Source organism: Macaca thibetana, chromosome 6 (genome assembly GCF_024542745.1).
Source record: "Macaca thibetana thibetana isolate TM-01 chromosome 6, ASM2454274v1, whole genome shotgun sequence".
Classification (NCBI taxonomy): Eukaryota; Metazoa; Chordata; class Mammalia; order Primates; family Cercopithecidae; genus Macaca; species Macaca thibetana.
Window position 1 is genome coordinate 22,366,433 of NC_065583.1, and position 24,570 is coordinate 22,391,002.

The window sequence follows — 24,570 nt, forward strand, 5'->3', positions numbered from 1 at the left end:
GTCAGGAGATCGAGACCATCCTGGCTGACACGGTGAAACCCCGTCTCTACCAAAAAATACAAAAAACTAGCCGGGCGAGGTGGCGGGCGCCTGTAGTCCCAGCTACTGGGGAGGCTGAGGCAGGAGAATGGCGTAAACCCGGGAGGCGGAGCCTGCAGTGAGCTGAGATCCGGCCACTGCACTCCAGCCTGGGCGGCAGAGCGAGACTCCGTCTCAAAAAAAAAAAAAAAAAAAAAAAGTCAAACTCACAGAAACAGAGAGTAAAAGTGGTTACCAGTGGCTGGGGAGGGCAGTGGTGGTGGATGGGGAAAGACGAGATGTTGGTCAAAGGGTACAAAGTTTCAGTTAAATAAGAGGAATACATTTTGGTGATCTACGGCACAGCATAATGACTACAGTTAATAATAATGTATACTTCAAAACAGCTAAAAAGGGAATTTTAAATGTTTTCACTACCAAGAAGTATTTGAGGTGACGAATGTGCTAATTAGCCTGATTCAATCATTCCACATTGGATGTATGTATCAAAACACCATATTGTACCCCATAAACAATTGTCAATTAAAAATTTAAAATACTCAGATGTCTCACCAAGACTCACATAGCAAAACTTAATCTTTACATAAATATCTATGCATTTAATCTTCACAGACATTTCTTGGGCTATTCTAGTTCATAAGAAGATTGAATTTTGATGTAAAATATTTCATTGGAGACCATAATGGTTTGTCCCATGAGAGAGCTCTGTTGAGTACTTGGGATGAGAAAACTCAACAGTTTATTATTCATGTTTTATTGCTATTCTGACTACCCAATTGTTATTAATACCTAAAAACCAAGCAATAACTTAAAATGCAACTAATCTGCATTATTTTGCATATCCTTTTTTCCCAGTCCCTATCCCTGTACAGTTCCTCTTCCTCTCAAGCAACTATTTTACTTTCCATGAATAAATAAGTTTCAGTTGCTTACTGTAACAACCTGTTTTTCCATTCCTTACCTTTTACACTGAAGAGCTGCTATAGGTATCATTAGTCCAATAACTGATTTCCATAACAAAGACCTGAGTGGAAACTAGAAACTTCCCTCTGAATCAAAGATTTACCGATGTTCAGTAGTTTTTAGGCTAAATATACTTCGTATAATACTGTTTTAATGCTTAACACATATATCTGGTAAAAATAACTTGTGGTTTCACCAAAATACACATCTGAATTGGGGAGGGGGGAGGGGGGAGGGATGGCATTGGGAGTTATACCTGATGTAAATGATGAGTTGATGGGTGCAGCACACCAACATGGCACATGTATACATATGTAACAAACCTGCACGTTGTACACATGTACCCTAGAACTTAAAGTATAATAAAAATTAAAAAAATATATATATATACATCTCAATTACGTGATCTATTGACTCAGCTGTGTGTACCACACACAGATATATAGAGATGGAGCTGTTCAATAAGCCATGAGATGCAGAAGACAAATGAAAACTCCTGCACTCTATGATGGTATTAATCACATATAGTGTGTTACCTCAACAAGCTCAATGACAATGTTCTCCAGAGTGGCTTAATTAAGCACAGCAGCTAAGAAGCTTTGGTTTGGGCACCACCTAATGGCAGAAAATGTTTTTGTAAAATTCTACTTTGCTTCCTGTGACTTGCTAACTTTTTGTATTTTGGTTTACACTGCTTTAGAAAATGTCAAAAAAAAAAAAAAAAAGAAGAAGAAAATGTCTGCCCTTTCTTGACCTATGTTAATCAAGTGTTCCATTTTCTTGAGAAGATTAAGTCCTTTCCATTCGTACTTTGGAATAAGTTGTCTTTTACAGTGGGAAAAATGTACCAATGAAATGAATACTCTAAAATTTCTATTCTATCTTTAAATATTTAAATTTTACTTCATAATTAAGAAATACATTTTAATTGAATCACTTTGAGTCCTCAAACTCTTCTGCACTGTATATCCTCATAATAACCTGTCACAAAGAAAACAGCATACATTTCTGAAAAAAGGTACTTATTAGAATTCAGTAATTTTATGTATCTGATTAGCTGCTAAAACTACTCCTGAATGTATAGTGATATACACACCTTTAACATCACCATACACATTTACGTTTTTGCAAGAGATCCTTGCCCGAACATAATGTTCATTTTGTCATTCAAGAAAGAGGTAAAATATCTGTGGTAATATAGAACAGATAATCAATGTTTTAAGAAAAGATATTTATTATTTACACCACTGAAATTAGTCCTGTAAGAACAATATACACCATGTTTCTTTAAAAGGATCAATTCCTTTCAAATACAAGAACTGTATAAAGCAATATTGTCAACACAAAACAGTGGTCACATTACATATCTGCAGGCTTAAGCATTGCAAATAATATATTTTTTTAATCTTATGGCTAGATATTTTCACTGAAACAGTGTTAGCACTTAGACAAGATATAGCTGGAACAGAACAAAAACTTTTTGTTCATGCTTTTTAGGAATGAATCAGTGATATGTCCCTTTTAAAAATTTATTGCCTTTAACTGCTTTTATGACAATGGTTTTAGGCAGATTATACTTAGCCACCAAAAAGAGACTCATTTTTGTTCCTTAGTTTTTATTCTTCAGTCTTCTGTTTCTCATACTAAGACACAGCTGTATCAAGACTGACGTTTTCCAGCTTTACTTGGACATGTACACACATACAGGCCTAACTGAGACCGCTCAGAATTTAGAAATGTAACTAGTGGCATACAGAAGAGAAATTGTGTCTATGACAAAGGAATAAAAAATTCTTGATAATTTTAAGCATAACAAACTAGGTTCTTTAATCAAAAACTTTTTTTTTTTGTTTTAAAGGGGAAAGCACTAGTTTCAACATGGGTTTGGTCTTAGATTTAGTCAGACAGTAACACAATGAGACAAAAACACAAAACATAACTTGTTTCCAAAGTCACAAAATGACATTGTTGAGCATACATTTTTCTCCACTCTCTGTGTGTGTGTGTGTGTGTGTGTGTGTGTGTGTGTGTGTGTGTGTGTGTGTGTGGTTGGGGGGTGGGGGGGAGGGGTCAGCAACCAACGCTGGAGAAAATATTTTTCAAGAGTAACAGAATATTCATAGAGGGGACAAGCATTTTTTTTTTTAGCATATTGCTATCATCTTCAAAAAATATAAAATTAAATTTACAAAAAACTGGAAGACCAAGTATAAGCATTATGGTATTTGCTTCAGTGTCCAGCACTATCATAATGATTTCTAGCATAAAAGCAAGAAGTTCTTGGATCTTAAGTATCTTCAGTAACTGCCAGTATAACTTGTAACTACTGTCCTTGCTTCTTTGAGAGATATCTGCAAGAAATAAAATAAAGATATCAAAGCTGTATCATGCTAAATTCATGAAGATAACCTAACTTTCCTCCCAAAGGAGTTTATTCTAATAATGAAACATTTCAAGATGAGTATTCTTAATAATCACTTACATCTACTGATTATGTGCATGCACAGTTCTAAGTACAGGTATTAATTTATTTAGTCTTCACAACAGCTCTAAGGAGTTTCTATTAGAATTATTCCTACTTTACAGGCACAAAGAAGTTAAGCAATTTGCCCAAATTCACACAGCTAGAAAGTGGAAGAGCCTAGATTCAAAACAAGGCTCCAGAGGTCGTACTCATTGACTATCACTCCATACTGCCTTACTTCCAATGTGAAGGTCACTATATTAACTAGTATTGTAACTTCCAAATACAGCTCCAACTCCATAAAGATCTTATTTTTCTTACAGCAAGACAATGGGCAAAAGATGCTAAAGGTCTTTGATCAAGAGTGTAAAAGATACAAGACATTAACTTACTAAGCAAACAAATGTTTTTCATATTGTTTAATAGAAATCTACCACTAAATTAAAAACGTGATCTCTATTTCTCACATTTACAAATTACTATAATTGGTGGTGTGGGGATGGGGAAAGAGTTCCTAAAATCAGCAAACTTGAACATGTTTTGCTGGTACAATTTGCTCACTCTGTGGCACTGCACTAAGCATTTACTATCTTCATGACTCAGTTACATCATCTGCAATGCAAAGATGGGGGTAAAAATATCTGCTTTGTCTTCCTATTAGGATTATAGACTCTTAGAAGACTTGTGTCAAAGTGATCTGAAAAGTCAAAAGTGGAATCTGAAAAGCCAAAGTGTTATTATTACACACATAGTTTCTTTTGGTGCTGTATTACTGGAACCAGATCCCTAAAGATCTAATTCCCCCCAAAATACTTGTAATACAGAGTAACACCTTCCACTTCTCCGGGGGCTTTTCTCTGTCTCAAAACCTTCATGTTTATATGCAATGCCTATATAGATTTGTGCATACATTTGAGTTTAGGTAAAAGACTGAAAGACTATATACCAAGATGGTAACAGTGGTTATCTTTAAAAAGGAAAATTATGAGTAATTGTTTTTTTTAGTGGGATAAAGTTTTCTAATTTTTCTGCTACACACAAGTTACTTGTAATTTTTAATAAATAAATAGATAAAATTTTTACATGTGTTTTATTTTATCCTTACATTATGTTACAGTATGAGAAGAGGGATTACGTGATTCATAAAGGAGTAGCCTACCTAACATCACAAAATAATTTACAGGCGGCATCACCCACATATGCTAGTCTCTCAAGTTCTCTCTTCTAGAAGTATTAAAGAGCTTACAAGAGGTATGTTTATGAACAAGTTAGAGGTTAAGATGAAAGGGGAAAATACTTTCAGGGGTAGATCACTGGATTAGAAAATGTTTTTAGAAGTCACCTATTTTAAATAAAAATTAAGACAGCTATATAAATACTGGGGTCACTGATGAAAAATGATTAATTTTTTCTTCATTGACGTAAAAAGAAAATAAATAAGCAATTAAAACTTACCTTTCCCAATATTTGTGATTTAGATCCAAAAAGTCATCTAATTTTGCTATTTCCTTGAGGTACTGAGTTAATTTTAAAAGTTCTTTGTCTTTATCTCGATTTAGGTGCGCTTTCATAAAAGGCCTTATCTATTAGGAAACAAACATTACTCAACACATCACAATGTGATAAGGAAAACTAACAAATCTATACTATCATTTCAATTAGAGTTAATGAGGTTAAAATATCACCAAGAACATAAATACTAAAAATTACTTTTATATTAGCTTAAGTAGAAAGTCATGTATAATGTTTACAAATGACAAACTCTCCCACCTATTTCACCGAACATTATCTTTTCAATCTGAACCTGACAACACCAGCTTTCTTATAGCACTTGAATCCATACATAGCTACTCTACTTTGCAAAACTACTTAGCCCTTCCTGCTTCCTATCATTCTAGTTGCTTCTAATTAATTTCATTCATATTTTATTCATAAAAATTTAACCCAAATACCAGCTTGATCTAACAGTAGTGAGATACATTTTAACAATGATGATTTTTATTTTTCTATTAAATTTTTATATAGCTGAGATATCATTATACATTTATATAACCTGTTTCCTCCTACACTTTATCATAAGCATTTTTATTGTTAAATTCTCCATTAAAATCATTTTTAATTATGTAAGAGTTTTCCATAAAAAGAACTGTCATATTTTCCAAATGTTTAAGGCTGATTTATTGTATGATGAAAAACAGTTTAAAAAGCATTATTTCACACCACACAAGTCAGAATAATAGACCGAGGTAGGGGGCTGCAATTAGTAAGGAATATCATACCTTGACTTGAGTGGCGGTGCTATGAATGCATATGTTTATATGCAATCTTTATCTAGATTTTTGCATATATCTATGCTTAGAAAAGACTAGAGGACTATACATCAAGATGGTAATAGTGTTTATCTTCGGAAAGGAAAATCATGAGTAATTTTAGTGGAATAAAATTTTTTACAAGAATTATCTTTACAGTTTGTTAAACTATAAACGTATGCACTTTTCCTTATTTTACAGCTTCAATAAAGAATTCTGCTGTTTTGTAAAAGACATCTGCTCAAATATCTTCATACAACTCAAGATCGTCTTTCAATAATTTTAAATTAATTTTAGATAATATGATATAACTAAGATTTACTTCAAAATACTGAGAGGGAAGTAGGGTATAGAGTAAATAATAACCATCCATGAATTAATAAGCTAATTTAAACTGAATAATATCTACATGGGGGTTTAAGCAATTTTATATAGTTCTGTTTATATTTGAATTTTTCTGTTATCTTTAAAAAAAAAATACATATTCCTAAAGCACACATATTCTTAAAGCACACATGTAAGCACTGATTTCATCATACTTAGCAAAGTATTAATATATTTTTTGACTTAGAGAAAATGAAAATTGGTCATTAGTTATTAATTTTACATAGTTAACACTGAAAAATGAATGATATTTAATCATTGTCACTTACTGAGTAGCAAGAACAATGAGTGAGCCCAAAGGAGTCTACTACCATATCTATTAAGTGTAGGGAAGGGTTTAAGTATTTTTTACATACTTTTCTTCTGTCAATGGAAAAACACCACCAGTCTGAAATGGACAGAAGAAAATTTTCCCAGGTGTTCTACTCTCATCAGAACAGCTTGGTGCCAGTGACCTCCACACTGTTAGCGGGCTCGCATACTGCTTGAAGGGCACCAGTCAGAGCTGTCAAGGGGAGTCTTCTCAGAAATCAGCATTTGTGGGAGATACCACTTCCAAAAAGGCAGTGCAGCAGTGCTGTCTCCCAGCAGCATTGAATGGGGGGATGAAGACGACGCTTTACAGGGCCTTGCTTAGGCCCTGGGGATGGGAGTAAACAGAGGCATGATATGAGGATGTAGTGAAATGAGTTTCTGCATAATCCTGGGTGACATGGTAATGCTTTAAAGTATTCCTTCATTCACTTCCTAAGCACTGAAAGGCAACAGATTAACTTTTAAACAATTAATATATAATGTACTAAAGTGTCCAAATTTAAACAGCAGGAAATTACAGGGTTGGTGGGTAGTAAATAAGATTTTCAACCCAAGGCTCTGCTAAGTTATTTTTACTTTCCAAACATTTGCTGCTGTTAAGCACTATTAAACAACAAAACTAAAATATTCTAATGATTCTGGTTCTAAAATTTAAAATAAACAAATTAAGGGTGAAAATCTATTCACCTAATTGACTTCACTTGCTCCAGTATAACCACTGTTTACTGTATATTTTTAAATATTGATCTAAGTGATCACTAAAAGGACAGGAAACCACCCTCTAGTCTCAGGTCAAGGAAGCATTTTTAGAAACTTAAGATTGTCCAGATTAGCTGAATTCTCCTATATCACAATTTCCTTGTATGGACAATAAAAATGGAGTTTTCAGCCGATAAGCTGCTTTATCCATGAACAAGATTCACATTCTTTTAGTGTAATTCTAAATTCATATTCACAGTACCTTCCATATATTTCAAACCTTATGACTGACAAACTTATGTTTAATAGAACTATTTTCAAAATAAGCAGTCTTATTTTTAAGATCTACATGAAATCTTTGAGATTTCTACCAAGCGCATTATGAAAGCATGATAACAAAACACAGTATTTGAGGATATTTCTCCATTTTAGAACTGTTTCTGGGCTGGGCAAAGTCGCTCATGCCTGTAATCCCAGCACTTTGAAAGGCTGAGACAGGTGGATCGCCTGAGCTCAGGAGTTCGAGACCAGCCTAGGTAGGCAATGTGGCAAAACCTTGTCTCTACCAAAAATACAAAAAGTAGCCGGGTGTGGTGGTGTGCACCTGTAGTGCACCCAGCTACTCGGGAGGCTGACATGTGAGGATCACTGGAGCAAGGGAAGTCGAAGCTGCAATAAGCTATGACCATGCCACTGCACTCCAGCCTGGGTGACAGAGCAAGACTCTGTTTCAAGAAACAAACAACAAAAAACCCTACCTGTTTCTATGATGGTGTGGGCAGATATTTAACCTTAATCTTAACCTTTAATCTTTAACCTTAAAAGAGGTTTTCATGAAGTGTTATCTTGGGTAGATTAATTTTATAAAAAAGAGGTTTTCAATAAAAGACACGCAAGGACCACCCGTGGAGCGTCTAAATCTACCTCTGGAATTGGAATTTAGGGGATGGGGACATATGTTTTTTAAGGAATCCCTTTAGTGGGTCTACTAAGTACAGTCTTTTGGAAACCCTACTGTAAAGTAACATAAAGAAGTAGACATTTACAATAACATCTCTCCCTGCATCAAGAGATGAATGGAACTCAAATGTTGGTTAGGAAAACAAAGTTTCTTCTAAACAAACATGAAACTAATGATAGTATTTTTTTTTAAAAAAGCTAAAGGTCTCCTCAAAAATTATTCCTTGACCATCATGGGCTCACCTCCTCGCAAGAATAGGTAATAACCACTAGTTTCACAGACAATTAAGTTTACATCAATCACATTTCTTCTCAAGACTCAAGAATACATTTTTGTACCTTATACCTGGTGAAGCACATGTAAGAAAAGCACTTCTCCCCAAGCCTTAAACAGAAACCATTAAGGACAACATAACCACTTTTCTTCCAAGTCAATAGCTTTTATACTTGTGGCAATTCACTACCTAGATTAGCATTCTTTCCCTAAAATATCCTCATTGTAAACAAAAAAATCAAATCAACAAAAGAAAGGTTTAAAAAATGTACTTTAAGTTTTTCTCTCTTGTCTTTTAGAACTACCAAGGACCCAGCTAGTAGAAAAGTTTAGGACTGAGGATAAAAACATCTCAGTGTCAGGACTGCGCTTCAAATGGAGACTCCATATGCAATAGTGCCATAGTATAGAGCTATCTTTTCCATTTTCATATTGCGCCAACATGTAATTACTATGGGTACCAGAAACTTTTAAGTTTCAAATTTCACTCTTACCAATTTTACACTGTTACCAAGATGAAATGTCACATAAGATTGCATGCAATTGCATGCTAGGATTGTCACTGACCTAGGAACCAAGTCACTAGAGTCTAACCCAAATTCTGCCATTAGCCAGTTACACACACAATCTTGGGCAAGTCAGGAACTTCTTCAACCTGAGACTGTTTCCAAAGTTAAGAAGGTAGGCAAGAGATGACTGTGGTTCCTTCTAGCTCTAGCAACGTCTAATTCTAAGATCTGTACTTGCCCTCTAGGAATTTTCAAAAACGTCTTTAGTTTCAGTTTAAAAAGAAAAACAAAGTACCCTTACTGCCATTTCTCAAGCTAACCAGAATGTTTAAAATGCCAGGATTTGTATACCTAAATAAATAACTAATGATTTTACTTTTGATGCTAAAAGTCAATGTTGGGAAGCCCATGTTGCTCCCACAGAGCTAATTAAAAATAAAATACTTGGGCCGGGCACAGTGGCTCACGCCTGCAATCCTAGTACTTTGGGAGGCCGAAGTGGGCAGATCAGGAGGTCAGCCTGGCCAACATGGTGAAACCCCGTCTTTACTAAATATACAAAAATTAGCTGGATGTGGTGGTGCACTCCTGTAATCCTAGCTACTCAGGAGGCTGAGGCAGGAGAATCACTTGAACCCAGGAAGTGGAGGCTGCAGTGAGCCGATACCGCACCACCTCACTCCAGCCTGGGCGATGGAGCGAGATTCCATCTCAAAAACAAACAAACAAACAAACAAACAAACAAACAAACACTTGGATGAACTAGCTAACTATGGAGACATCAATGCAAAAAAGACAAAGTTCAATTTCTACATGAATTGTTCTTAAACTTTTCTTGCCTGTGACATAAGAATACAGTACTTCCAAAAATATATGAAATTCAACAGTGCTTACTACAAAAGTTCTACCACACAGTCCAGATTACGTGAGCACATAACAAGAAAAAGTATGTCTTACCTTTAGTCCATTCTGTGGGTTCATTAGAAAATTTCTCCCTATGTCATCAAACATAATGGTGTTTTTCTTGCTGTAAAACTCCGAAAACTTTCCCCATATAACACCAAGAGGCTTTACCTTAGAACAAAAGTTTACATTTAACTCAAATTTTATCAACATTTCATCCTGTCTTAAAAGCAGGAATACCGCAAACTGCCCTGCAAAACAATGCCAAAGCGTTCCTTTCCTCCTGTGAGACAGGTGTGAGCTAATTATTAAATGCGACCCACTTTAAAGCACAATGCATTTTGCAATACTGAAACTTCTGAAAGGTTGGTTCATGTCCAACTGAACTACACCCATTATAAAATTTTCCATAATTTTAACATGAAGATTTTGGGTAAAATAATTATTTAATTTTTTAAAAATCCAAAGTAACTGTTTAGATGTCTGCTATGCAGTCACATGACTTCCTTGGTTAACACATTCCCTCTCAGAGCTTGGAAGTCACATGGAGTCTGCTTTCCAAACTAGAACACCCTAGTCAAAAAAAATGTATTTGGCTCTTTCAATTGATACTTTAAATATTTTATAGAGGAAAAACTCATTTTATCTTTAACTCAGTGGCGCAGGTGCATAATTTCTAGGGAATTTGATTGCTTAACTTCAGAAGCACCATATTTTACAAATTCTTACTCTTATTTCTGATTTGTTAAACTGAAGCTTCAAAGAGATAATTTCTCATATAGTCTTACCTATTGGTACTTATGTAAAGTCTCTGTAAGACCACACAGGAAATAACACTGATTGACTATAGGGAGAATAAGTGGCTATGTGCCAGGTGAAAGATGACTTTTCATTATGTACTTTATTCTTCTTTTAGTCACTACACATTTGGAAAAATTTTTAAATTAATTTTTAGAAAATTACTTTTGCTGAAGACAAAAGTCTTATGGTAGTAGGAGAACAGAATGTAATAATAAATGTATGAGATTAAGTGGTAATAAATAAATAGTGATAAAGGTTGTCGCTTTAAAATTTTTTTCCTCCTATAACTTAATTTGGAGAAAGCTTTTTCCTTCCTATGGTCCTATTACAAAAAATGTTAATGAAATATTTTAATTTACTAAAATTTTACTCTCCTGATTTTCTTTTTTTGCTACTAATCTTGTTTACTACTGAAACAGAAACCACCCACTCCAGTCCTGCAAAATAAGAGAAATATATAGGAACTAATACAATAAGCCATATTTTGGGGATTTTTAGCTAACAAAAGCCTCAAGAAATATGACAACAGAGGTCACTTTTTATGACATCCAGAATAAAAATCCTACATCCTCTTAAAAAGTGCTGTCATTTGGCAATTAGGTCAAGCACCATAGATATGTTCCCCAAAACACAAACTACTTTGTTCTCAATTAGAAAAGTAATATTGCTAACTACAAAAAAAACTTCAAAATACTGAAAAGCACAAAGGAAAATTTTAAATCATCAATAATCTATCAGTACCAAGGACAATAACTCAATATTCTGATATATTGGCTCAGGCACTTTTATAAACAAGAGCAGCCTCAGAGAGTTGACAGGTTCTTTGTGAAACTAAGGGTAATCCTGAACCAAACAAAGGTTAAGAACTATTTTCTAATGGCTTCCAACAGTGTTCTCTAAAATACTTCTTTCACTTAAACGTGTCATGAAAATTTCTAAATCATTACATGTCCTACCACATCAAATGACGAGCCACAGTTCCTTACATAGATAACAGTAGTTTATATATCCAATTCCCTACTGCTGGATACTGAGGATTATTTTTATTCCTTTAATTTTTCACTGTTATAAAACATGTTTAACATTTCCCTAAGTAATTTTTAACGTTAAGATTTTGTAAATGTATTATTTTACTTTAGTATATAATAAGTTATCTTTTTCCTGATACATGCAGTATTTACTTTATAGAACAAGTCCCCATGCTCTTAAATCATTCTATTTATGGTTTTCATGATTTTAATACTGTCTCCCCTAAGGTTTCCTCGTATCCTAAGTTCTCCTCAATTCCTATTAGTTTGGGTGTTTTTATGTTTTTATTTTATTTTTACTTTATTTTGTTGAGATAGAGTCTTGCTCCATCACCCAGGTTGGAGTGCAGTAGCGTGATCTCAGTTCACTGCAACCTCCACCCCCTGGGTTCAAGCAATTCTCCTGCCCTAGCCTCCTGAGTAGCTGGGATTACAGGCATGCACCATCCAGCCCGGCTAACAGTTTGAGTGCTTTCAAACGGTATGGACTGTGTCTCACTCATCTCTATATTTCCAACAGTGCCAATCACAGGACCTTCCAGATAGTAGGAACTTAATAATATAAATAGTTGCTTGACAACTAAAATAACTGGTTAGCCCAACCCTTTTCTCTGATTGTTCTTGTTGCTATTCTCTAGCATCACCCCAAAGTACATGCATCATGATGCATCTGCTTTTATTACCAATTTCATACAGGGCAGGGTGAGTGTTTTTGTTTGTTCCTAGTATCTTCCTTCATAATATTCAGTATTTTTCTCACCTACTCTGCCCAGTAACGTTGTGCTGTCATCAACACAGGTCGATTACGCACAATCACAAGTTCCTTTCTTGACAGTCCTGCTTCAAGATCCTTAATTTTATCATTAAAATTCAAATCTTTCAACCTTAAATACATTTTGCTATGTCAAAACTCAACCACTTTATTATTCACTCAGATGAATCTCTATACTCTTTCTTTAATTTACTCCACCAGTATAAACATTACAAATACACTGGAAAATAACCATGTCATTAAATAGAAGTAAAATGACTTCTTACATCTATTAATCCTCTCCTTGGAGTATGTACTGTTATCATAGCAGCACTATCCAACATGAAAGTAATCTTATAATTTGCATTTGTGCTCACTCCCAGCTCCTATAAACACAAATATTCATGAGGTTAAAACACAGTAATATGGAAAATTTCAGATTTTCTGAATATTCTAGCTGCAATTTCTCATAATGCCAACTTTCTACACCACTGGCCACTGCATCTTGCTGAACAACTAGGAAGTATTTTAGTTTAACTTAGCTAAGTCAATAAATGCTAGACCAAGGAAAATAAACTAGAAATAGATTACTTCCTAATCTCCATTTTAGGAGAATACTGACTCTTTAAGTATTAAACACCAGAGCAAAAGAAGGAAAATAAAGTATTATTGTAAAATGAGGAAGAATGTGGGGGAGGGGACAAGCTTAGTTATACTTTTTCTTAAAAAAAAACTTAGGGATCAGTACAATCCACTTAATAAACACACTTTAAAAAAAGCCTATACTCCCAATAATGGCATTTATCTATCTACTAAGTGCCCTCCAGTAAGAATAAAACTAATTCAGTTCTAGAACTTTTAACAAGACAAATGCAGTTTGAAAATATTTTTAAATGGATTGCTTTCTAACACTTACTTTCATTTTAGCTTCAATCCACTTCATATTTGTTGCAGCTAAAACATGAGGAATGATAATACAATACATATGAAAAGTTTGAATTTCTTTAAAAAAAAATCTGTATAAATAAGTTTTCTAAGCAAAACTAAAAGTTTAAATGCATCAGAATTAACAGTCCCTAGCATTTATGGTAATTTTCTTTTAAATAATGATAAAAGTAAACTTATTGCAGTGTGTCTTCAAGACAGAATAAATTTTAAACAACTTTTATCTATAAGATACAGGTAACCCATGCTCAGAAGAACTCTGAACCTAGGAAATTTACAAATCAAGACCTAAACTCTCTTTTTGAATCAGCCCTCACACTCTATCACCCAAACTTAAACTCGGGTAACTGGATCACTTTTTTCCAAGTTCCTACTTCTATGCAATGCACAGGTATACACAGTGTCAATATAAGCATATTGTTATGTGTCAAAAGTTTATGTTGAAAACCAGCTAGTTAGGTTCAATGAAAATCTGCATTTTGTCAGTCTCAGTAAATTAAAGCTCTCTGAGTCTAGCAGCTTCTAACAAGAAATCTGAGACAAATTCATAAAGTATACCTGCATCATGTATCTGCTCATTGTCAGACATTAACCAGCTTTGAGATCATTAATACTAAACTTAAATCCTCATCTTTATGTGCTCTCCTGGTTTACTGGACTAAACTATACAGGTATAACCAAGTAAAATGTTTAAAAAGAGAAAAAGCAATTTAATTATTTGAAGTGTGTGTGTGTATAATTTTTAAAAGCAAAAGAGGAACCTGAGTTCTCAAAGTAAAAAATCTTCAGCATGCACACATACAAAAAACAGAAGAACCACTTTACACATACGAAACTAGTCAGTTGAGCTAAAATTCTAAAGACTGTTGTATCTCCAATGAAAACCATCATAAGATAGAAAAAAAAATTAATTCAGTACTTATTTTGTATCTGCAATTATCAGATGAAAAACAAAGACTCACAGCTAATAAAAAGTTTCTAATTATTAAGTAACTATATGTCAGACATAGTACTAGTTGCTATATTGACACTTCTATTCTTACAACTAACTTGTTATATTTAGTTATCTTCATTTCTCAAATAAGGAAACTAAGGCTCAGAGAGATTAAGTGACCTGCTCAGTGTCACACAGTAAGAACAGAGCCAGAATTAAAATCTTAGTCTATTTAGCTCCAAAGTGAAGTATTCTTTTCAATGAACACCACAAAATACCATGGTTTATAAAAATAATTTAAATATATGATTGTAAAAGGTTCTCAAATTTTATAAGTCTAGTTTAATAACATTTAAAGGATAAATTTTTTTCTCAAATATCATCTTAGATGTCAAAGTTGCTAAACAAAAATTTGCTTACCAGCAAGCTTTCTTCGCCTTATCTTACTAAACCAGAAAATTATATATTTTGACGATAATTTTAATCTTAACAGCTGTGAACTCATATATTTGTGGGGAGGAGGGATGTAAATCAATGCGTTGCTTCATTTTTCAAGAAAATCTTGCTACCAAAAAACATTAATTGAACTGAATAGTGTGCATACTATTACAGTAGATATACTTCTTGAAGCAAACTCAGTATCTTATCACAGACCTGTACATTCTTGAAATGGTCCATAGACCACAATTTCAATGTCACTGCTTTAGTCCACATATTAATTTTTCCTTAAGTAATTCAAGTTGCCTTTATTTCCAGAGAACTACATCAGTGTGATTTATTTTAAACACCTTTTTCCAAGTATTTTAAAACTGGAGTCAGGAAAAAAGGAGAAAGCAAAAATATTCTGAAGCATCAAGAATTCCACAGCAAAGATCAGAAGGAAAGGCTGGGCACGTTGGCTCATGCCTGTAATCCCAGCACTTTGGGAGGCCAAGGCAGGAGGATCACTTGAGCCCAGGAGTTCGAGACCAGCCTGGGCAACGCAGCAAGACCCTAAAGATATGTCCCCAGTTAAAAAAAAAAAAAAAATCAGAAGGAAAAACTTCAAATCAAGGTGGGGTCATTGGGAAAATTAGTTATTTTTATTCTTATACTATAATGTACTCATGTCCTATACTTAAATTTACTATCTCACTGGTATTTGGCAAATATATGTGTAAGTTTATATTATGATACACACTTCGTTTTAGAAATTTGCTAAAAAATGAAAACTATTTCATATTTAAATATAGGTCATTTTAAGTCACATTTTATACAGCACAATAATATATGGAACAACCTTATTTCCACAGAAATCTAAGCAAAAAAATACAGCTTACACCAAATAACAATGTCATAATCTTCATAGGCAGATGTTAGAAATTCATGAAGATATGGCCGCATTAACTCTACCCCAGTCTCTGCACAAGACCTGTGGTCTAAAAGAAAATTGATCATAATTATTAGTTTACCATCATGAACAAGTACCTAATACCAATTATTATAAAATGTAATATATTATGAAATGCAATATAAACATTCCAGTGCAAACTGCTTCAGACTGAATTATATTGGCTGACAAAAAGATGTCTTTCAAACCATACAATTAAAAATCCTTAAGATCCAATTTTAGTCGATCAGTTTTGCTCAGTTTGCAAAAAGCAATACTGAAAATTCAGGCTTAAGTAGTAACCTGTAAATTTTTTTCTCACCTAGTCTCTGAAGTTTAGATGTTATTTTTTAATAATGAAAAACAAACTATGTCCACTTATACTCACCTTTAGTCATCTATCTTGCAGATATAATCACATTTCATCAAAATGATAGGGCCAATTAACCAATTAATTAAATTTTTAAAAACTATACATTAACTTATATTTTAGGTTTAGGGTTAGAAATAAATTCCAATATCAGAAGTTAACTATTTCTTGCCAACATTATACATAAGCGGAACATCTTTCTTTTTCAATGAACACAAAACACTTTTTTTTTTTTTTTTTGAGATAGGGTCTCACTCTGTCACCCAGGTTGGACTGCAGTGGCACTCCATAGCTCACTGCAGTCTGAATCTGGGCTCAAGTAATCCTCCCACCTCAGCCTCCTAAAGTAGCTGGGACTAGGTGCATACCACCACATCCAGCTAATATTTTTAGTTTTTAGTAGAGTTGAGGTCTTGCTATGCTTCCCCGGTTGATTTCCAACTCCTGAGATCAAACGATCCTCCCACCTCAGTCTTCCAAAGTGCTGGGATATAGATGTGAGCCACTGCACCTGGCCTACATGAGAAAGTTTAAATTCAAGAGTCTGCTTGAATATAATTAAACAGAAAACTAGTGATAAAATATCAAAAATAATTTTTTTAAATATTCCTTATAAAAAATTATTTATAATCAACAGGGAGTCACATGGTTAAATGATGATGCATCCATAAACTAGAACACTATCTGGCCAAAAAAAAAAGTGTGTATACATATATATACACACACACACATACATACATCATTCATAATAAACAATATTTTACTGAGATGATGTTCAATCTGTTATTAAATAATTACAGGAGAGCCATACAAACAGTCTAGAAGATACATATCAAATTATTAAGAGTGGTCATCTTTGGGTATCACTATTACAGATGACTTCTTTTTTTGGTTATCTGTATTTTCTACAATGAGCAATTTACTTTTGTAATAAGAAAAGTTTTCAAGTATTTCATGAGAACCATGAGTTGCTAAGAAAAAAAAAAAAAGAAAAGAAAAAAAAGAGTTGTTGTGGGTAACAGAAAATGAAAAGCATCATTAACTCACTTACCAAATAATGTATAATCAACATCTAGTACCAAAAGCTTTTTCCCTTCCCTGGGAGGATTCAAAATTTCCACTTTGTACTCTTTCACTCTGCGAGAAATTTTCAGTAGGTTTTCTTCCCTAATTGAAAACATATAATTAGATAAAATATTCACTTATTCTCACATGACAACTGATTACTTCTAAAGCGAAAAGTACTTACCTATTTTCTACTTCAACTACTTCATCTTCAATATCAAAGTCATTAACAACATCATCATTGTCAGGGGGTGGACCTAAGACATCTTCCTATTAAGATGGAAAAAGTTTTGTTTTACCATATTATCCTTAATGTAACAAATACATGCATAGCATAAAAATCAAATGAGAGATACAATTCGAGTTACAGGGTCTTTTAAGCCCACACTGGAAAATCTCCACAATTAATAATTCATTATGTATGTTTCCTGGGCAGATTTACCATATTAAATTTGACCATTTGCACTACTACTATACTTACACAGTTAATACCACATTCACGGTGCGGGTTTTATTTTTCATTGATTGCTAGACTGACAATTTTACCACAATTAAAACTATAATACAACAGTGCAGTATCAAATGGACAAATAGTAACAAAAAGTAAACATTTACCAAGCTCTCCTCACGAGTTCCCATCATCATGATTTTAGTATTTGGTTTCAGTTTGAGAGCTCCAAGCTTAACATCATTTTCTGCAGGTTTGCCTACAATACAAGCAAATGACTGTTTTCTCACAGGTGCTGGTTTTACTATTCCATTATACAAAACCTTAACATTAAAAGGTTTGGTACACATGTCACAGCAATTTTTGTTGTTTCTGTTTTTCCTACATTAACAAATTGTTTCTGCTGAATTAGTCATATCTAAGACACTAAGAAGTCAAAATTAATACAAGGGTTATTTTCTCCCCAGTTCTATGTTAGACGAACACCTTTATTCAACTACCTAAACAAAATTAATTCATGTTTTATTCTGCTGTTCAAAATGAATATTACTCTTTTCCAGGAAGTCTTAAAAATTGAGTGCCTACGAAAACTGTAGATTTACTGTTACTCAAAACTCACTCTTCATTGATATGATAATCACAAAACACCATAAAAAATGCCTTTAAACTGGATATGAATGCTGCCTGTAATTTTTAAATGTTGTCTTTACTTTTGAAACAGAAAAGATAATTTGGGAAGAGTACAAGGCCCTTGGGAAGAGTACAAAACACTGTGCTAAAAGGTAGATGTCAGAAAATAAATGAGTTTCATAAAGGACTTCTGTGCTAAAGGTTTAACAAGCAAATACCAACTGTCTAAAACATCAAAAGTAATCTTAATAATCATGGTATTTTCAAGGACACTTTAATATTCTCACTTTTACCACTAAAACAATTTTAAGAATATTTCTACTAAAGAAATCTCGAAAGGGAAAGACTTACTAAACAACAAATAGCAAGTATAAATTATTAAATAATTATACTCAAAATAATTATTAAAATTCATAATACTAAAAATTCAATGCAAAAAATTCTGAAGAGGGGAGAGAATTACCTTTAACTTTGAGTCCAAGTAACTTTTGGCGTTCTGGAAGCACTCCTGTAAGGGTCTTGAGAAACTGTTTGAGATCGAGCACAGTATCATCTTCTGAAAGTGTGGTCACGGAATACTCCTGTCCACCCCATTTTACAATGATAGGGAGAGCCATTCTTGAAACATATGAGGAAGCAGCTTTCCTTCAGAAAAAAAATACCTGGAAAGAAAGACAAAAAGTGAACAAGTTAAAATAGATACTGTATACTGAAGCCAAACTTTCAAGTTTTATGTGTACACTTTGAGCCGTATTTTACAAATGATGACACAGAGGATTTTTGTCCATACAGGAATACTACCAGAACACCAAAAGATCCTAGGACTCAAAGTTAAATTCCCCCACACTTCTAATTTTTGGCTTAGAGTTACTACTTTCTAATACTCTGACTCTCACTGTTCAACTGGAAATGTGCAATTATGAGCTACCATTCCTCCTGCTCTATTTGGTCAGATTGATGCTACAGGCAAGTCCTTCCCTGACAGACCATCAATGTTTATTTAACATTTGAAAGGTAGTGTGGTGTAGTTAAGAACACAGACTTTAGAGCCAGATGACCTGGGTTCAGATTCCGGATCTCTCCCACTTAGCTATCTGACTTTGAGAAGTTACTTGACTCTCAGTGCCTAGGTTTCCTCATCTGTAAAATAGGGATGATGATACTACCTACTTCTTAGGGCTCTTATGAGGATTAAATTAATTAACATTTACAAGTTACATAGTGCCTAGCACCTAGTAAACACTACATTAATTAAGTATTGGTTAAACAAAAATCTTTTTAAACTGAAAGCTTATTATGTTCCAGGCAGGCACTGTGCTAAATAAACAGTAAAGAGCCATTATTTGTTTCATATTTTATGAATTGAAGTTTTTACACAATCTCATTAGAGAAAGTAATTTGATAAGTTTCCCCTCTTTTACAATTAAGGAAACAGCAGTTTTGAGAGGCTATGTAATCTGCACATAGACACAAAGCTAGTTACAGAACAGGTCTTCTAATTAAATCTTAGGTTTCTTCTCCTCCACAATTCTCTCTCTTCAGTTGAAAGTACAAGGGTTAAGACATCAAAGATCAGTGTATTAGCCTGTTTTCACACTGCCAATAAAGACATAACCAAGACTGGGAAGAGAAAAGAGGTTTAATTGGACTTTACAGTTCGAGAATGGCTGGGGAGGTCTCAAAATCATGGTGGAAGGCAAAAAGCACTTCTTACATGGCAGTGGCAAGAGAGAATGAGGAAGAAGCAAAAGCAGAAACCCCCGATAAACCCATCAGATCTCATGAAACTTAGTCACTATCACGAGAATAGCACAAGAAAGACCGGCCCCCATGATTCAATTACCTTCCCCTGGGTCCCTCTCATAACACATGGGAATTATGGGAGATAAAATTCAAGTTGAGATTTTGGTAGGCACAGAGCCAAACGATATCATTCTGCCCCTGGCCCCTCCAAATCTCATGTCCTCACATTTCAAAACCAATCACGCCTTCCCAACAGTCCCCCAAAGTCTTAATTCATTTCAGCATTAACCTAAAAGTCCACAGTCCAAAGTCTCATCTAAGACCAGGCAAGTCCTTTCCGCCTATGAGCCTGTAAAATCAAAAGAAAGCTAGTTACCTCCTAGGTACAAAGGGGGTACAGGTATTGGGTAAATACAGCCATTCCAAATGGGAGAAATTGGCCAAAACAAAGCAGTTACAGGGCCCATGCAAGTCTGAAATCCAGTGAGCAGTCAAATTTTCAAGCTCCGAAATGATCTCCTTTGACTCCAGATCTCACATCCAGGTCACGCTGATGCAAGAGGTGGGTTCCTATGGTCTTGGGCAGCTCTACCCCTGTGGCTTTGCAAGGTACACCCTCCCTCCCAGCTGCTTTTATGGGCTGGCATTGAGAGTCTGCAGATTTTCCAGGTGCACGGTACAAGCTGTCATTAAATCTGCCATTCTGGGATCTGGAGGATGGTGGCCCTCTTCTCACAGCCCCACTAGGCAGTGCCCCAATAGGGACTCTGTATGGGGGCTCCGACCCCACAATTCCTGTCCACACTGTCCTGGCAGAGGTTCCCCATGAGGGCCCCACCCCTGTAGCAAACTTTTGCCAGGGCATCCAGGTGTTTCCATGTATCTTCTGAAATCTAGGCACAGGTTGCCAAACCTCAATTCTTTGACTTTTGTGTACCCACAGGCTCAACACCATATGGAAGCTACCAAGGCTTGAGGCTTCCACCCTCTGAAGTCACAGCCCAAGCTGTACATTGGCCCCTTTCAGTCATGGCTGGAGTGGTTGGGAAACAGGGCACCAAGTCCCTAGGCTGCACACAGCATGGGGACCCTTGTCCCAGCCCACGAAACCTTTTTTCCTTCCTAGACATCCAGGCCTGTGATGGGAGGGGCTGCCATGAAGGTCTTTGACATAGCCTGGAGACATTTTCCACTAGGTCTTGGGAATTAACATTAGGCTCCTTGCTACTTATGTAAATTTCTGCAGCCAGCTTGAATTTCTCCCCAGAAAATGAGTTTTTCTTTTCTATTGCATAGTCAGGCTGCAAATTTTCCAAACTTCTATGCTCTGCTTCCCTTATAAAACTGAGTGCCTTTAACAGTCCCCAAATCACCTCGAGTGCTTTGCTGCTTAGAAATTTCTTCTGCCAGATACCCTAAATCATCTTTCTGAAGTTCAAAGTTCCACAAATTTCTAGGGTGCGGCAAGTGTCACAAGTATCTTTGCTAATACATAACAAGAGTCACTTTTACTCCATTTCCCAACAAGTTCCTCATCTCCATCAGAGACCACCTCAGCCAGGACCTTATTGTCCATGTCGCTATCAGAATTTTGGGCAAAGCCATTCAACAAGTCTCTAGGAAGTTCCAAACTTTCCACATTTTCCTGTCTTCTTCTGAGCCCTCCAAACTGTTCCAACCTCTGCCTGTTACCCAGTTCCAAAGTTGGTTCCACATTTTCGGGTATCTTTTCAGCAATGCCCCACTCTACTGGTACAAATTTACGGTATTAGTCTGTTTTCACACTGCCGATTAAGACATACCTGAGGCTGGCCAAAGTGGCTCATGCCTGTAATCCCAGGACTTTGGAGGCTGAGGCAGGTGGCTCACCTGAGGTCAGGAGTTCAAGATTAGCCTGGCCAACATGGTGAAACCCCATCTCTACTAAAACTACAAAAAAAATTAGCCAGGCGTGGTGGTGGGCACCTGTAATCCCAGCTGGTTACAGTTCCACAATGGCTAGGGAGGCCTCAGAATCATGGTGGAAGGTAAAAAGCACTTTTTACATGGCAATGGCAAGAGAGAATGAGGAAGAAGCAAAAGCGGAAACCCCTGATAAACCCATCAGATCTCATGAGACTTATTCACTATCACAAGAATAGCACAGGAAAGATTGGCCCCCATAATTCAATTACCTCCCACTGGGTCCCTCCCGCAACAAGTGGGAATTCTGGGAGATACAATTCAAGTTGAGATTTAGGTAGGGACACAGCCAAACCATATCAGTCAGTAAATACAAAACCCACAGACACAGATCTAAGCACACAAAGATTATATAGTGGCTGCTACTCATGTAAATAGCCAAACATATGTCTCTTCCTGCATAAAGCTTTCTACTTTTCATAAAACTCATTCCTCCCACAGTCCAGAGAACTGGATTTTCTAATCTCAACGTATTGGTATTTCCAATGCTTTCACTTATTTGATGAAACATTTGATTGCACTCTTCATGCAACTATTAGGACCAACTGCAAGAAAGAGGGCAAATTTTTAATCTCAACATCCAAAAATAATTTGAAAACAGTATCTCCTACTAAGAGGCCAATTAGTAGAAGAGAGCACTATACATTCACTTTTATATTTACTCATATATGAATACAAATATGAACTAAAAATGTATACTTACTCCTATGTTTACAACGTGTTCTACTGAAAACGTAAAGCAAGTGTGTTAGCTTAGGGTAATGTATTCCATTTTACACAGAACTGTAACAAACGTTATATCCTTCAATTAAAAGTGGACCTTTTGAGTTAAACCGAAATACAGTTGAAATACTTTCTGTAAGAGGTAAGAATAAAAGGGAATCCTACCAGAGCTAGAAAGGCAACCAGCACTAATATCGCATATATTGTGATGAGTAGTAGCGCAGAGTTTGGAGTGAGATCATCTGAGTTCCAGGTGACTCTGGACAAGTCATTGCTCTTCTAGACCAGTGGTTTTCAAAGCATGGTCCCTGGGCCAACCAACAGCATTGACCTCACTTGGTAATTTGGTAGAAATGTAATTGGGGCGGAGAGAAGGGACTTAGGAGTCTGTGTTTTACCAAGATCCATCCTCCTCACCTCTGATGCATGCTCAAATTTGAGAGCCAGTGCTACACGCTCTTCAATGTTTTCAGCCTTAAAAAAAAAAGTACCAGAGGGTATGGGCTTTATATGCTTAACAAAGCAGCATAAAAAACGCTATAAAGCACCTATCCCACAAGTGGAAATTCCAAGTTGGCAAATGCCTTAAAGGGCCAAGCAAAACAAACACCATAAAAATTGTAAATGCATATGTCTTTAAGATTTGTTTAAAAGTTACTGAACCTTATTTCATCATTATTAAGACCATTTACACCAATGAAGCAGTGTGACATAAACGCATGAGCAATTTTGCTTTCACATTTAACCTTCTTTCTTAGTATTTTGCATCATTTCAGATCCCATCAGATTTATAAACTGAGAAACGATTTGGGGTGTGGGGAGGAGTGAAGTTGGCAAACCCAAACAAGCAAGGAAAGAACACACTTCTATATGGTCAACCTAGGGTCAAGAATATCTGTTTACGTTCGAGTTCTGCCTAACATACTGTGTTGACTTTGCCTAGGCAATCTACCTCTCGACCTCAGTCTTCTCAACAAGATGAGGCTACTAATATTCACTGGACAGGAGTAGTGTTAAGGCATGAACTAACACCTGTGACAGCACTTCGTAAACTGTAAAACCCAATACGAATAGTGTTCATGATGGAATAACAACATGCTAAACAATTTAATTATCTCACTGAATCTTCACAATCCTGAACCAATAGCTGTTGTCCTCATTATACAAATGAGAAACCTGAAAAGAAATTAAACTTGCCCGGGACCACAAACCTTAAAAGTGGCAAATGAAGAAATTTTAAAGTATAGCAGTAAAAGTAACACTTTGGGAATTAATGGGAGGCTAACTTTCAACAATCCCAGCAAAAGGTAACCGTGAAGCACTAAGAATTCCCGGCGAGAACCGCACACCAGCAACAACTGCGAGGTGATGCAGGTCGGGGGCTGTGCTGACTGATTTAGGGTAGCATCAGGAGGCAGGTGGAGACTCCAGACCAAAAAGGTCGGGATGCTTTCAATAAGGAGGGTGAGGGGAGGGATGGACAAGCCTGAGAAGATGGAGGAATGAAGTCGAGGGACGCAAAACCCACTGGGAAACAGAAAGCCCTAGAAATAGGCGAGACGGCTGGATAGGAGGACAGCAGCCCCCGCGACTAAGCGGGCCGGGGCTAGGGGCCTGGGCGTCGGACTAGGACAGACACTATCCCCAGCCCGCCGCAGTGCAAGCCACGCCGCGCGGGCGGCAAAGCCACTGTCCCCGAGCCCCAGCAGCGTCTCCATGGGGAGCGCGCCAGGGTGCCCCGCAACCCCTCACCTGGAGCGCGGTGGAAACAGCGGCAGCGGACGCAGAAACCGGCCGCTGCGAGACCGAAAGCAACCGGAAGTGAAGGGCGGGACCGGAACCGGCTGAAAAACCGGAAGTGGGTGGTTTGAAACGGAAATATGCTGGGGACTGAACAGCTGCTTCCTTTGAATCTCTTCGGGTGCTAATCGAATGGCCGCTGTGCGGGATCTCCACAAAGCCACGAAGAAGCCAGGCCTTTC

The 24,570-nt window shown here is 36.0% G+C and overlaps 1 protein-coding gene across 1 annotated transcript; it reads right to left on the reverse strand.

Moving 5' to 3' along the window:
* Positions 1–2,218: 2,218 nt before the first annotated feature.
* On the reverse strand, positions 2,219–24,463 carry UBLCP1 (ubiquitin like domain containing CTD phosphatase 1). The gene is made up of 11 exons (XM_050794820.1): positions 24,341–24,463; positions 18,624–18,822; positions 17,698–17,789; positions 17,267–17,352; positions 17,069–17,184; positions 15,598–15,696; positions 13,316–13,353; positions 12,687–12,785; positions 9,874–9,990; positions 4,922–5,049; positions 2,219–3,353 (listed from the first exon to the last, which is right to left on the reverse strand). Exons 2-11 carry the CDS (start codon positions 18,775–18,777, stop codon positions 3,326–3,328), a joined length of 957 nt encoding a protein of 318 aa, XP_050650777.1. The 5' UTR covers positions 18,778–18,822; positions 24,341–24,463; the 3' UTR covers positions 2,219–3,325.
* Positions 24,464–24,570: the final 107 nt, after the last annotated feature.

Coding starts and splice junctions, on each gene's coding strand:
- UBLCP1 (XM_050794820.1), bottom strand. CDS start 18,777: ATGGCTCTCCCTATCATTGTAAAATGGGGTGGACAGGAGTATTCCGTG. Junction 17,185..17,266: donor GTAGTTGAAGTAGAAAATAG/GTAAGTACTTTT, acceptor GTTTTCAATTAG/GGAAGAAAACCTACTGAAAA. Junction 3,354..4,921: donor AATCACAAATATTGGGAAAG/GTAAGTTTTAAT, acceptor TATTTCTTGCAG/ATATCTCTCAAAGAAGCAAG.